Source organism: Artemia franciscana, chromosome 16 (assembly GCF_032884065.1).
Source record: "Artemia franciscana chromosome 16, ASM3288406v1, whole genome shotgun sequence".
Classification (NCBI taxonomy): Eukaryota; Metazoa; Arthropoda; class Branchiopoda; order Anostraca; family Artemiidae; genus Artemia; species Artemia franciscana.
Genome location: NC_088878.1, coordinates 27179594 through 27193002, shown reverse-complemented (window position 1 = coordinate 27193002; position 13409 = coordinate 27179594). Strand labels below are relative to the sequence as shown.

At 35.6% G+C, this 13409-nt stretch overlaps 2 protein-coding genes across 4 annotated transcripts in view; one reads left to right on the top strand and one right to left on the bottom strand.

The window, feature by feature from the left end:
- The first annotated feature begins 7598 nt into the window (after window positions 1-7598).
- Window positions 7599-13409, top strand: part of LOC136037299 (CDK5 regulatory subunit-associated protein 2-like) — a 40156-nt gene continuing 34345 nt past the window's right edge. Inside the window, exon 1 of one of the 3 annotated variants that reach the window (XM_065719945.1) lies at window positions 7599-7673. The gene's annotated coding sequence lies outside the window, so the exon portion shown is untranslated. Of the gene's footprint in view, window positions 7711-7769; window positions 7787-13409 lie in introns of those variants that run through there. The other 2 variants (XM_065719943.1, XM_065719946.1) reach the window with 2 other exon arrangements.
- Window positions 10237-10578, bottom strand: LOC136036808 (uncharacterized). The gene has a single exon (XM_065719138.1). The coding sequence runs from the start codon at window positions 10576-10578 to the stop codon at window positions 10237-10239; it is 342 nt and encodes a 113-aa protein (XP_065575210.1).

The following is a 13409-nucleotide window of genomic DNA, read 5'->3' as shown; positions in this document are numbered from 1 at the left end:
TATACTATAAGTTACTACGTGTATTGCTACTGCTGCCACCCAAATTTGTCGAGTCTGTGTATGAGATGGCAACGCGTTAAGTAGAGATGTTTTAGTAGATGACACTGCATGCTGTGATTCAAGCAAGTAAATACTTTATAATAAGTAAAAAATAAATAAATATGATATAAGTTGACTAAGTACATACTCGCAAATACTTTTTAATACTAAAAAAAAGCAAATTAATATAATAAGTAAATAAATAATCATCTATACATATACACAAAACCAAGTCTCTGTCTTTGTTTGTGTCCTGTATGTATTACTAAACTGTTCATCCGATTGCCAAGAAACTTTAAGAAGCTATTGATTAAACTGTTGCGAAAGTTTTAAGTACAAAACCCTTTTAATACTTTTCGCACTGATTGAAATTAGAGATCCCTGACCACAAATACTTGACAATTCTTTTCGTTCAAATGTCGCATTTTTGGGTATTAATTATCTAACAACGCCCGGCGGGCAAGTTTAATAATTGTAAACTAATTTTTCAAATACTTCAAAATTTATAAATACGGTTGTTATTTTGTATTTGAGGAGAATTTTCCAAGGAAGATCTGTCAGGGGAATGATTTTCAAATGCTTTTAAATTTGAAAATACGATCGTTATTAACACGTGGGGGAGACCGTGGGGGATCGTTATAAACAGGATTGAGCTTAATCCCCCTAATCGAGATTAACGTCTGTACTGGTTTAATGGCACAGGGGAACAGCTGTAGGTTTTAGACAGCTATAAATTCACAGACACTTTTAGGTAAATTGTGGGAAGAGGGGCGTGGCTCCCGTTTCAAATGCTTGGAATGAAACTGCTAGACTTAAAACAGTCATCTAATAGAATTAGCTTAAAATCAGAATGGCTATTCAACCCTTAAACAGCTTAAATGTCGCTGATCTCCCAATATGAATAAAAAATAAGTTATATTCTAGCCTAGGAATTAATTTAAGCTACAACCGAAAAACGTCTGCGAACAAAAAAGAATTGAGTTCTTAAATTTGAGATGGATTGAAGAAATTAGACAATTTGCCTAACAAAATTTGCAAATTGCTCTATTATACCGCTGTCCTACATAAACCGGCTTTGATACTTAATTAAATAATTTAAAATGTAAAAAAAATAGTTTTTTTCTATTTTTTAACGATTTTGGATAAATTGATAAAGTAGTTAATAGGTTTATTTTGCTGCAGACTAAACTAATGAATTATCTCTACTCAAAATTGTTGCCAGAGTATCAGTTGAATCGCTGAAGAACATATATAACGCCGTCATTTTTAATCTTTTCTGGACATTGCTTCGCTCACCTTGACGGGGGAGCTTAGCTTCGCCATTCAATGAAGGGTGTTAGTAAAGAAGGAAGTAAAGAAAAGATACCTTGTAACGCGAATCCAGTAAAAACTAGTTAAAAACGAAACTGCCTCGTTAACTCTCTTCGCTTGTTATTATATTAAACTGATACATTTATATATTTAATTAACGAGGCATGGTCTCGTAAACTCACTTCGCTCGTTATTATAATTAATTGCTTCCCCTTTCCAGGATAGCAAAAAGTAGCTAAACTAGAATTTTACCAAATTGATATAAACAAATTTTTGATGTATTTTAAAAGTGTTTCTGTACCCCCCCCCCAAAAAAAAGATAATCTGTTAACAATTTTTTTTAATAAATAATTTTAAATAAATCTAATATTGAACCAGATGTTTCTTTTTTTACAGAGAAATATCAAAACTTGGTTAAAAATTGTAAATTTGTCCTGTTCTTCCATCTTTTAATGGATTTTTCACAACAACAAAAATCAAATAAAATTCTTGAAATGGGATTGAATACTAAGCACATAAAACTAAGCATTATTTTAAGCTTTGGTAGAAGAGATTGTTATTTGTAACACTCTAGCGCCATCTTTTCTTAATTTTGTAGCGACGACCTCTTCGAATGTAACTTGTGTCGTTTAGTACAAGAATACGTGTTGCTTCGATCACCTTGACAAGCTGCTTCGCTTCACTATTCAATGAAGGGTGTTATTTGCGAGTTAGAAAGCGAAGGTGGCTTAACATCCTAATAATTATTTCGATTGTTCGCGATTAGTGAAAAGCTGCCAGACCGTTACTTGTGATAAGACAAGAATCGGATAGTTTAGATTAGGGATTGGGAGGACCCTAGGTTCCCCAAGATTTTCCTGGCGCCCTAATTCCGTGTTTTTTCTGTTCTTCACTCTTTCTTTAAATGAATTTGTCAATTTGCTCAATTATTGGCATCCTTTTCACATTACTCCTCACCCCAAGATGTTGCTCTAGTCCTGCCCTGGGCTAGAGTTGGAAAGTTAAACTAGACCGCTCATGCAAAGTGTATCTGACTAGCGGTTTTTGGCGCTAAATTCAAACTAGTACGCATATGGCGTCAATAAAGCAACCAAATGTGACATTTTTCCTCATTTAATGTCAATGACTTCAAAAAATTGATCGTGTTTTTCAAAACTTTGTAAAATTATGATAATTATGAAATTTTGATTCTGGAAGCGTGTTCAATTTTTAAAGTTTTTTTATTCACTCGCAGAAAAAGAAAAAAACGTACCTTATTAACGTTCTCTGCTAGACATATTTTGCTATAAATTATAAATAATATAAATATAAATTATAAATTATGAATATAAATAATAATTATAATTATAAATTATATATAAATATAAATAAATATAAACTATATAATTATAAATAGACATATTTTGACAATTTTGATTCTGGAAGCGTGTTCAATTTTTAAACAGTTTTTTTTTTCACTCGCTGAAAAAGAAAAAAACGTACCTCATCAACGTTCTCTGCTAGACCTATTTTGGACCTGGTAGTAAGCAGCTGATGACTGACGGTATATTCAAGATATGACACATCCAAAAACTCGGAAACACAAGAAGAAGAAGAAGAAATACCCGAAAAAACGGTACTGTAGTGAAAATATATTGAGATAGCACCCCTGCCCACATTGGTATTGTAAAATAAAATATACTCCTTTTACATTTTCTGAATTGACACCACTACCCTCCTATCTAACCATATACCCCCTGGATACTAAAAAATAACCTAATTTTGCTGCAAATAGGTGCATTTGTGAAAGTCATGTCCTTTTTATTTCAGTTTTTCATTCATTTTCTCGGAGATCCATTTCTTTTCAGACTTGACCGTTGATATTTGCGACAAAACTATTTTATATTTAGATAGAGCATTGGACAGTGAATCAAACGTCTTGGCTATTTATATAAGAAGCTTCAACTTCTTTTATTCTCTCACCAAGAGTTGCTAGTACGCATATGTGGATGCCAAAATATGTGGAGCTCGTGAAACCCAAAAATGTGTGTAAAGCATAAATTTTGTGTAAGTTTCCCAAGGCTTTGCGCTCGTTGGAGTGCGAGTGGAAATATACTTCCAAAGTTAGCCGTGGATCTGTCCACAGTTCACGTGGAGTGTATCCTGGAGCACATATATTAGGATAAACTATAGTTTATAAACTATAGGAAAGACAGTAAAAGCAACAGGGGGAGGTCTAGACTTCAAAACGGGAATGAAGCCAGAAATTATCATTTCTATCATGAAAGGGTTTTGAAAAAGCCTCCAATGCTTCTCCTGATCATCTCTGGGGAACATAGATAAAGATAAAACAACAGTTTTACCATCGATGCTCAAACGCGATTATACTCGATTTCCTCCAGATTTGAGCAATCTTTGACCAGAAACTGATGTTTATGCCACAAAATCGCTGAAGACAGTACTTTAGTGCAGTGCAATCTCACCTATTGAAGAAGAAGAACTCTAGTTTCTGTGACTTTCGTTCAAATCAACCGGAAAATGTCCTTGGAGCAGAGCTTTTTCTGTATGCTGATAATATTGCTGTTGCAGTTGTAGGGAGAGACCCTTTATAGAATAGAATAGAATCGGTTTTATTTGCACAATCTCTCGTAGTCATAAAACTAAATGGCGCTTGTGCTTACAAAAAAAAGGATTAAATCAAACGACAAAAAAATCAGAAGACAAATAAGATAAAATCAACAATTGTTATACTTTGATACAAAGAAAGGGATGAATGAGTTGGAAAAACGATTTGTGCGTGAAGGAGGTGCTGCTAATCTGTCAATTTTCTTCAACCTAGTACTTCGATGTTTGACTAAAACTGGTGGTAGTATCAATCTGTCTTTATCACTTCTGAGAAGATATTGGCCAAATTCAAGGATCAAACTGAGACGACGCTCTTGAAGAGAGGGAATTTGTAAAGTGGATAATACTAACTTATATTTGGTAAAAGCATCGCACAATATTACTTTGACTGCTCTTTTTTGTATTGACTCAAGCTGGTCACTTAGGTAAATAGTGTTATTGACTTGTGGGCCCCATACGGGACATGCATACTCTGGGTGAGCTGATTGGCAGTCTCAAGCAAAGACAAAATTTCATTAATGCTCTCTGCCTTGGAAGAAGAGGTGCCCCCACAACCTTTGCCTCAACTATTGTAAAGTCAGTGGTGATATCCAAGATAGACCTGACGCCCATATAAACCAACAGAGAAATCATCTTTCCAGAGATTCCTTAGCCTTCCTGGCATGGAAGAGTTCATGGTGAATGGCAGGCTGACTGTTGATTTTGATGATGTTTTGCATAGTGCCTCCAAAATAATCGAGGAATTGATTGTTCCTAAAATCAGCATTGGAAAAAAGGAGGGCCTACCCCAAGCACTGATGAAAATCACATTCCTGGGAAAGTTGGCAGAATATCAGGAATACATCCAAGTCTACATAGCTGGCTCAAAGACAGAAACAAAATATAGTTGTGCAGTTAATGTAGTTAATTAAAAGTTAATGTAGTTGTGCAGTTATACCCTCCTAGAGCCTGTCTCTTTCCTAAGGGTTATCCCCCAACCTGACAATTTTCTCTGCAGAGCTTATGGCAATTAACTTTACACTTCAAGCCATATAAAGTCAAATAGAGATCAAACATCAGAAGTATATTGTCTGCACTGATTCACTTTCAGCTCTGGATTACCTCTCTCACCAGCAACACCAAACAAGAAATGTTGCCATTGAGATTGAAAATTTGGTTACTGAACTTGCAAAAAAGGGTATATTTGTTCTATTTATATAGGTTTCAGCACACAGTGGTATAATAGGAAACGAATTGGCAGATCAGACTGCAAAAAAAACCTCCCAACTGAGCCTGATCACTCAAACCCCTATTACTGGTCCTGAATTTCTATCTTCATTCAGCTCAAAAATTTTGGAAGAAGAAGAGGTTTGGCTCCATTCTCCCCATACTCAGCTCCTTGATGTCTATGATTATAAGCAGCCATCAAAAGAAATGTACCTCACTTCTCGCATCCTTTCTACTTGCCTATTTCGTCTTAGATGCGGCCATGCAAAGACAAAATCAACACTGTTCGAGTGAAAAATAGCCCCATCCCCCAACTGTGACACATGTGGAGCGAATGAAGATATACGTCACATCATCTTTAACTGTAGAAAATATGAAAAAGAGGGCAAGTACTAAGAATTTGCTGAGAGAAGGCATTTAATGCATTCACCATACGTTCTGTTCTGGGACACCAAACGTCTCCTCCACGGGCTAGACGACTAAGCACAAACCTTTTAGGTAGATTTCTTAAGACTACTCGTTTGGTTCATTGCCTAAAAGCTTTTTTTTTTGCACCTATATAATACTGATTTTAGAATTGTCCTAATTATCATTTTAGATATATTTTATCTGCACTGGGGTTATATGAGAATGGTTATAATGTGCAAAATTGTATTACTTATTACAATTGTGTTGTAGATGTATTTTAATTGCTGTTTGACAGTGCATAGTTGCAGTATTTTGATGCCTGTTGTTCAATGCAGGCGAATAACCCTCCTCCATTAGCAAGTCAAGTGATACTGTTCTGGTTCAGTGAATACTGACTGAAGTGACACCCAAGCAAACTAGGGATTATAGAAGGCATAGAATAACTGAGTGATACGAACGCATATGACCTATTGGTCCAACGCGTCAAACCCCAAACAACATCAACAGCGTTCAAATGAGCCTTCTTTTAATTTTCTACGACCTATTATTTGACATGATTACACCTGGAGAAAAAAGTAGACGAACCAGAGCTACTCATGCAAAAAGTGGTTTATGCAATTTTTGTTTCAAATTCATGTCACCTTTTATAGATTCCTGGTTCTCCCTATTTTTCTGGATGCACATTGCCCTAAGTAGTATAAGTTACGGGAATTTACTTGGGTCTCTTTACATTGAAATTTTCTCGTTCACGTCGAAACCTAAGTACTATTCTTATTATCCCTAAAATAAGGTTTAGGATTAAGCAAAGATATTGAATTCTTATTTAAGAAAGTCAATGAATAAAATGTCTCTGCTAGATTTTGAAAAATGCATGTTGCCTACTTCCCCCTACATTTTTTGTCAATTGATACCCATGTTTACAAAAACAATCTGTAAAATTGATCGAAATTTCGTACCTTTCACCTCCAAAGATTGATAAAATCAAAACTACCGCTTAACGTTACAGATTAGTAATGTACCGATCACTGGCCCCATAAAAATTCAGTTTTGGCATTAAATAGAGCTAAGCTAGTGTCACCTACAGTCTATTAAAATTCAAGAGGATATATAGAAGGTCAAATTTTTCCTAGTTTTGTCATTTATTTTATCCTGAAACTCGGCTAACTCATCATAATTGGCATAACCTTAACGGAAAACAGTGGCGCCAATCCACGAAAATGTAGGGGAGGGGCAAGGAATGTTTTCAAATTTTTTTAATGAAGATGCCAAAAAAATATTAAGAAAACATATCTAATACAGGAGGAAGCTGCGACTTCTCTGCTTGGTGAAATTGACGACTAGTTTGTCCAAATCCAGTTTCTATACTCATTCTTTTTCAGCGGCCATTACCGTAGGAATACTGAGTCTGTCGTTTCCCATTGTCGACCGCAGATAGTCATTCACACATCCTAATAATAAGAAGTATCATTCATTGCTGTTCGTGGTCACAGGCAAAGTAGCGACTAGCTTCATGCTGCAATAAATTGAAAGGACCGCTGCCAGTAAGAGAAAACGCTCTTTAGAAAAGTCTGAAAAAGATGGAAATGTTTGGGGAGGGGCAGGCTTCCTGTCCTCCCCTTAAATACGCCGCTGCCACTTCTTACTATAAGTTCTTATTCTAATTTTCTGGCTAAAATTCGATTTTTCTGGAATTTTCAATAATTATTTAGCATGTTAAGTAACTTCACACACCATAAGTAACAATTGCTTTTAAAAAATAAGAGTTGACGCGCGCCGCCGTAATTTTTCTCCACGCACTTCTTTCATTGGCGGTGTTGGGGTCTACCCTAAAGAGGACCAAGTTTCTATCCATTGAAAATTCATCATATAATGTCACTCTTAAATAGACAAAAGTAAGAGTTATTTTAGATGACAATTGATATTGGTGTTATTAGGCATGAAGCGGTCTTCGCAAGGCGAAGCCAGCTTCGCATTTTTCGCAATGACAAGATTTTAATTTATCCTATAATTGATTTCACTACTGCCGTACTGCGTTCTTCTGGCAAAAAATTTTAAATTGAAATTATCCCACCTTTGCTTTTCCAATAATGATTATGGAATTTGTAGTTGGTTTCTTACAGTCACTAAACATATATTTTGAAAGTATAGTAACGCAAAAAACATAGTCTAATAAGCCGAACAATTGGCAGATATAGAATTTCTCCCCATAACTGCTAGGGTAATTTCATACCTTAGGCTAGTTTGGCAGGGCTAATAGCCTATTTAAATTAGTTTGCAGTAGCGATTTTCTTGGGAAATTATATATCTGACGATACTGTAGTGTTCTCTTATATGTTGAATGCAATGTTGTGATTTTGTTATGATCCTATCACAATTAGGGGGTGTTTTCTCCTATTTTCCAAAATAAGGCATATTTTCTCAGGCTCATAATTTTCGATGGTAAAGACTAAATTAGATGAAATTTGTATATTTAAAATCAGCATAAAATTTAATTCTTTTGGTGTATTTATTAACATCAAAATTCTGTTTTTGGAGTTTTGTTTACTATTGAACTGGGTTGCTCCTTACTACAGTTCATTACCACAAACTATTTAAAAGGGGCATCTTGTGGGACTGGTATAAATCAGTTTGCAGTGATGGGGATGCTGCTCTAACAGGGAAGAATAAAGGGCTCAAAACCTTGCTAAGGAAGAAAAATCCCAATTTAAAGTGGTTGCACTGCATCATTCACAGGCAAGCTCTTGCATCAAAAAGGATAAACACACATCTGCACAAGACCCTCAACAAGACTTTAAAAGTGACCAACTTAATCAAAGCCCTAACACTGAACTCAAGACTGTTCAAGTTGCTGTGCAAAGAGATGGGTTCAGTGCATCAACATTTACTTCTGTGCACAGAGGTTCTCTGGTTGTCTTGTTAGAAGATTTCAAGAAGACTTTTCAAACTCTGACAAGAAGTTCATATGTTTCTTCTAGATCAAAAGCCTAAATTCATTGTACTTTTTGAATACCAGAAATGGGTCTGCAGGCTGGCCTATCTTGCAGATATTTTTGACAAACTGAATGACCTGAATCTTTTAATGCAAGGTTTCTGGATGGATAAACTGTCCCTGAATTTGAAGATGTATGCTTTCTTCAAAATAATGAAGTTCTGGCTTAAAAAAGGTTCAAAGAAACAGCATTAGTGTCTTCCCAACTCTTGACAAGTTTGCAGACAATAGTGAAATCAACAACCTCAACACAATCTGTGATTGTATTCAGGAACATCTGAACAAGTTGCAAGATGAACTTTGTCATATTTCCCATTGATTATGGCCCAAGATAGAACTCAGGATAGGATCCAAGATCCATTTGTTGGGGATGCAACCTCAAGCCCTGGTCTTAGTGATAAGCTTACAGAGAATTTGATTGAACTTGCCAGTCATCACACCTTAGAACTGAATTTCCAATTTGTAACAGTTTCCCAGTCTTGGCTGGAGATAAAAGGAGAATATAAGGAGCTAAGTGAAACTGCCATGTCTTTTTTTTGCCATTTGGATCTCCTTACCTTTGTGAAGTGTCATTTTTGACAAATTGATCAAAACCAAACACAGAAATAGATTGAATGTACAAAGTGACCTGACAGTTGCCATTATTGACATTTGGCTAATATTTGATAGCATTTTAGCAAAAAAGCACCCTCAAGTGTCACATTGATTTTTGTCCATAGTTTTATGAACCTTTTTGTATGTACACATTTATGCACCATTATAGATGACAATAAACATCATGTTTTTGACATTACAATCTTAGTTGAGAAGACAATAAAACAACAATTCTATAGTAAGGGGCACACAACATTTTGGGGCCTTGATTAGGGGTATGTGGACCAAAAAAGGCTGGGAACCACTGATCTTGAGGAACTCCATGCATTCCAAATAAAGATGGTTTAGAGAGAAGTACCATATGGTCAACCATATGAAATGCCTTCAAAAAGTCAAGAAATGACCCAAACACACAACCCCTTGTCTATATTATCTTGCACATACTCTATTGTATCTGAGAGTGTTTGCAAGGAGATAAAGTTGGACAAAAGCCACACTGATGGTTAGTTATGAGAGAATTAGGTTGTATTAGTGCTAAATACAAATTAAGATAGTCTATAATATATTACTTTTTCAACAACCTTAAAGATGACAAGAAGAAGAGAAATAGGTCTATAGTTCAAAATCAGAGACAAATAACCTTTTTTTTTTTGCAAAGGTACACCATTAGCAACTTTAAATAAATGAGGACAAATACCATAAGAAAGAGAGAGGTTAGTTATATGTGACAACGAATTTTTCCTCAAAAATAGTGTTGAACCATGAAACAGCATAATAAAAGGTATCAAGTGCTGTATTTACTTTTGTCCTAACTAAATTCTGTTGGAAACTGCAAATTTCTTGTAAATTTGTAGTTGACAACATAATTTAGCTAAGCAAAAATGAGTTCATCACTTGATACTTTTTATGCTCTTTCATAATTCAGTACTGATTCAAGGGAAATTGCATTTTGAGACCTTAATGGGGTTCAAATAGGTAAAACAGTCCATCATAACCAACAGTTTAAACATATGTTTCTAAGGAAAACTGTTTAGTTAGAAAACATTGTCATTTATAGCTGATTGAGGAATGGCAGCTTATTTTCATTAGTCAAATTCATCTGAGTCACAAGTATCACTGTCATTCAGTTCAACAGGGACATATACCACTATAACTGAAACCCTGAACTTTTTAATCATAAAATGAGCAATTAATATTCTATTATTAAGACCTTCCCAGCCTAAAAAAGACTTAGCAGCTTCTTTATTCATCATGAGCCCTACTCCCTGTCTATGTACCCCATTACCTAATTTCATACTTCCTACCCCTGGGATATGAGTTTTTGAAACTCCTAATAAGTCCAGTTTAAATTGTCTGGATTTGTTAGTCAAAATGTCAATACAATAGTCATTTTTCAACGTGGTAACATTCCAAGTTCCAATTTTCATGTTCTTTAAATCATTGAAATTATTTTGGCCTCAGGAAAAGCAATGATCCTGGGTACCAGTGCAGAACAGGGATCAACATATTTTATCAAGTCTACACTGAAGTGCTTAAGCCAACTTAGAACCAGACAGCAAGAAGTCCCTGGGACCTCCAGTAGGAATGGAGGCTTTATGCAATCCTGGGTCCATCTTGGACACAAAATGGTTTTCAGCACTTGACAATGCTCTTCTATCAACAAGAGTCAAAATCCTGCACAGACACTCCCAAGCCTATTACCTCCTACTCATTATATATTCCTTGGCTTGAATAACAAGGAAAATCCATTGGCTTGAAAGCAAGGAAAGTGACTGCAACCACAGTATTTTGCATTGAAAGTATCTTTTTTCTTCCACTATTAGCAGGTCACTGGAATATCATAGAGAACTGATTTAATGGTTCATTTTAAAGGAAGTTGCTACACCACATCTAGTGCCTTTTGTAATTGACAAAAAACGTTATTTAAAATAAAGGCATCTTTTTTTACAATAAAACTGCCTTTTTTGTATATAAAATGGTGGATGAAATCATAATTATATCACAGGCTGTGCGATAGTGCTGCCTAAGCAAAGAGTATCTGTTTTTTTTCCTGACCAAGGTCCTTCATATAGAAGGAGTTGTCATAAAAACTTCCAAAGATTGGAGGGGAACCAGGGTAAGGGCTATAAATTTTACTAGTTGCCCATTACTGCATATAAGGTTTTTATGGAAGAGGTGGTTATGTAAACTTTGGAGAGGGCTGGCTCATTCAATTGGAAAGCTGAAGTTCTAATGTCTTTTTTAATAGTCAAAAGATATTGGAGGGCAACTAGCCCCCCTCACCATGTCCTCTTTTCCCAAAATGTATCCAGTGGAAATTTGAGAATGCCATTTTCTTCAAAAAAAAGTCCAAAGATTATATAACAAGGCCTTCAGGGTTGACACAACCCCCAGAAGGTGGGGTCAAGGATTGTATGTTTTGTCCTTGGGGTATATAAGGTTTGTATGGAAAGGGCGATCATAGAAACTTTATAGTCCAAAGAACATATAATAATGCCTCCCAGGTCAACACCCCCGCCCCTGCTTCAGAACCTAGGGGCAAGAGTTGTAATTTATGACCAGTATTCCAAGATCTTCATGGAATGGGTGATTGTATACACTTCAGATGGGGCTCATATGATTAGAAATCAGAAGTTCTAGTGCCCTCTTTAAGAGTCAAAGCTGATTGGAGGGTAACCAGCCCTCCATGCCTATTATTTCCCAATACACATCCAATTAAAATTTTAAGACAACTATTTTGTTCAGTATTATTGAAAGATCTGGCAATTATGTCTTTAAGGATGCCCTACAGCTCTCTGGGCAAGTTCTGTAAGTTAGGCAATTTGTCCATTGTTTACATTTAGTATATGCTGTTGAGGAATTTGGGCACACCTTTCCTTTACTTTCCAAAAAGATGAAGGGCATTTGGGTTAGCCTTTCAGAGAATGTTGAGGGGAGTGTTTAACTAAATCAATGCACATTATGTGTGTATGGGTTGTCAAAAGGGCATAAAAGGTAAAATTTGCAAGCTACTGCTAAACTGCTAAAACTACTAATTCTGTAGCAAGTACTACCAAGACTGGGGATATTAAAATGAACACCTGAAGAAAAATTGAGGGGAAACTGAATTAAATCAAAACATTCTATGTGCATAAAGATTGCTTATACAGGCATATCAGCAATATTTTTGAATGGCCTACTATATCAAGATGAAACTTCTAGGGTGTCATTAGGGGAGGGGAGTGTTTAACTGACCAAGAGGCAATATGTACCTACTACTACTGCTATTAATACTGCTCCTATCACTCTTACTACTACTACTAATACAATACTATCACTGCTACTACTGCTCTAACTACTACCACTACTACTATGATGCTAGAAGTACTAAGGCTACGCACATGAAAGTAAAAATTCGACAGAATATTGAGGGAGAATTTGAACTAAATCAAAATGCAGTATGTGCATGCAGATTGTCAAAAGAGCATATTTCCAGAATGGATTTGGGTATTAAGTTGGAACACTCAGAGACTGCTTAAAGGGGAAGATCAGTTGACCGAAAAGTCATATTTGCATGCTACTACTAACGCTAATACCAGTGTAATTTTCAGCAATATCTGTTTTTTGAAATAAATGTCTTATCTTCTTATTCTCCACTGTTAATACTACCACTATTATTGCTAAACTACTCCAATTGCTGTTTCAATTGCAACTTCTTGTAATGCTAAGAGCATTAAGATGAAAATGACATCAGAAAGGGGTCAAAAGGGCACATCAGCAATATTTTTGGAATTGCATTTCTGTATCAAGATGAAACTTCTAGGGTATCATGAGAGGGATGTTCAACTGACCAAAAGGCAACATTTACCTGCTACTAGTGCTATTAATACTGCTGTTACCATTGTTACTACTACGACTAATACAACACTATCGCTGCTACTACTACCACTACTACTATGATACTAGTGCTATTGAGGCTACACATATGAAGGTGAAAATTTGACATAATATTGAGGGGGAATTTAGATTAAATCAAAACACACAATGTGCATGCCGATTGTCAAAAGGGTATATTTCAAGGATGGATTTGGGTATTAAGTGGGAACACTCAAAGAATGCTTAAAGGGAAAGATCAATTGATTAAAATGTAATATATGCATGCTACTAATAACACTACTACCACTGCTAGTTTTAATGCTACCTACTACTGCTGCTAAACTATTCCAACTACTGCTTCAATTGTAAGTACTTGTAAGGCCAGGAGTATTAAGATGAAAAG

Bases quoted from the DNA above. Each gene is read 5' to 3' on its own strand.
- LOC136036808 (XM_065719138.1), bottom strand. From the start codon at position 10,578: ATGAAAATTGGAACTTGGAATGTTACCACGTTGAAAAATGACTATTGT.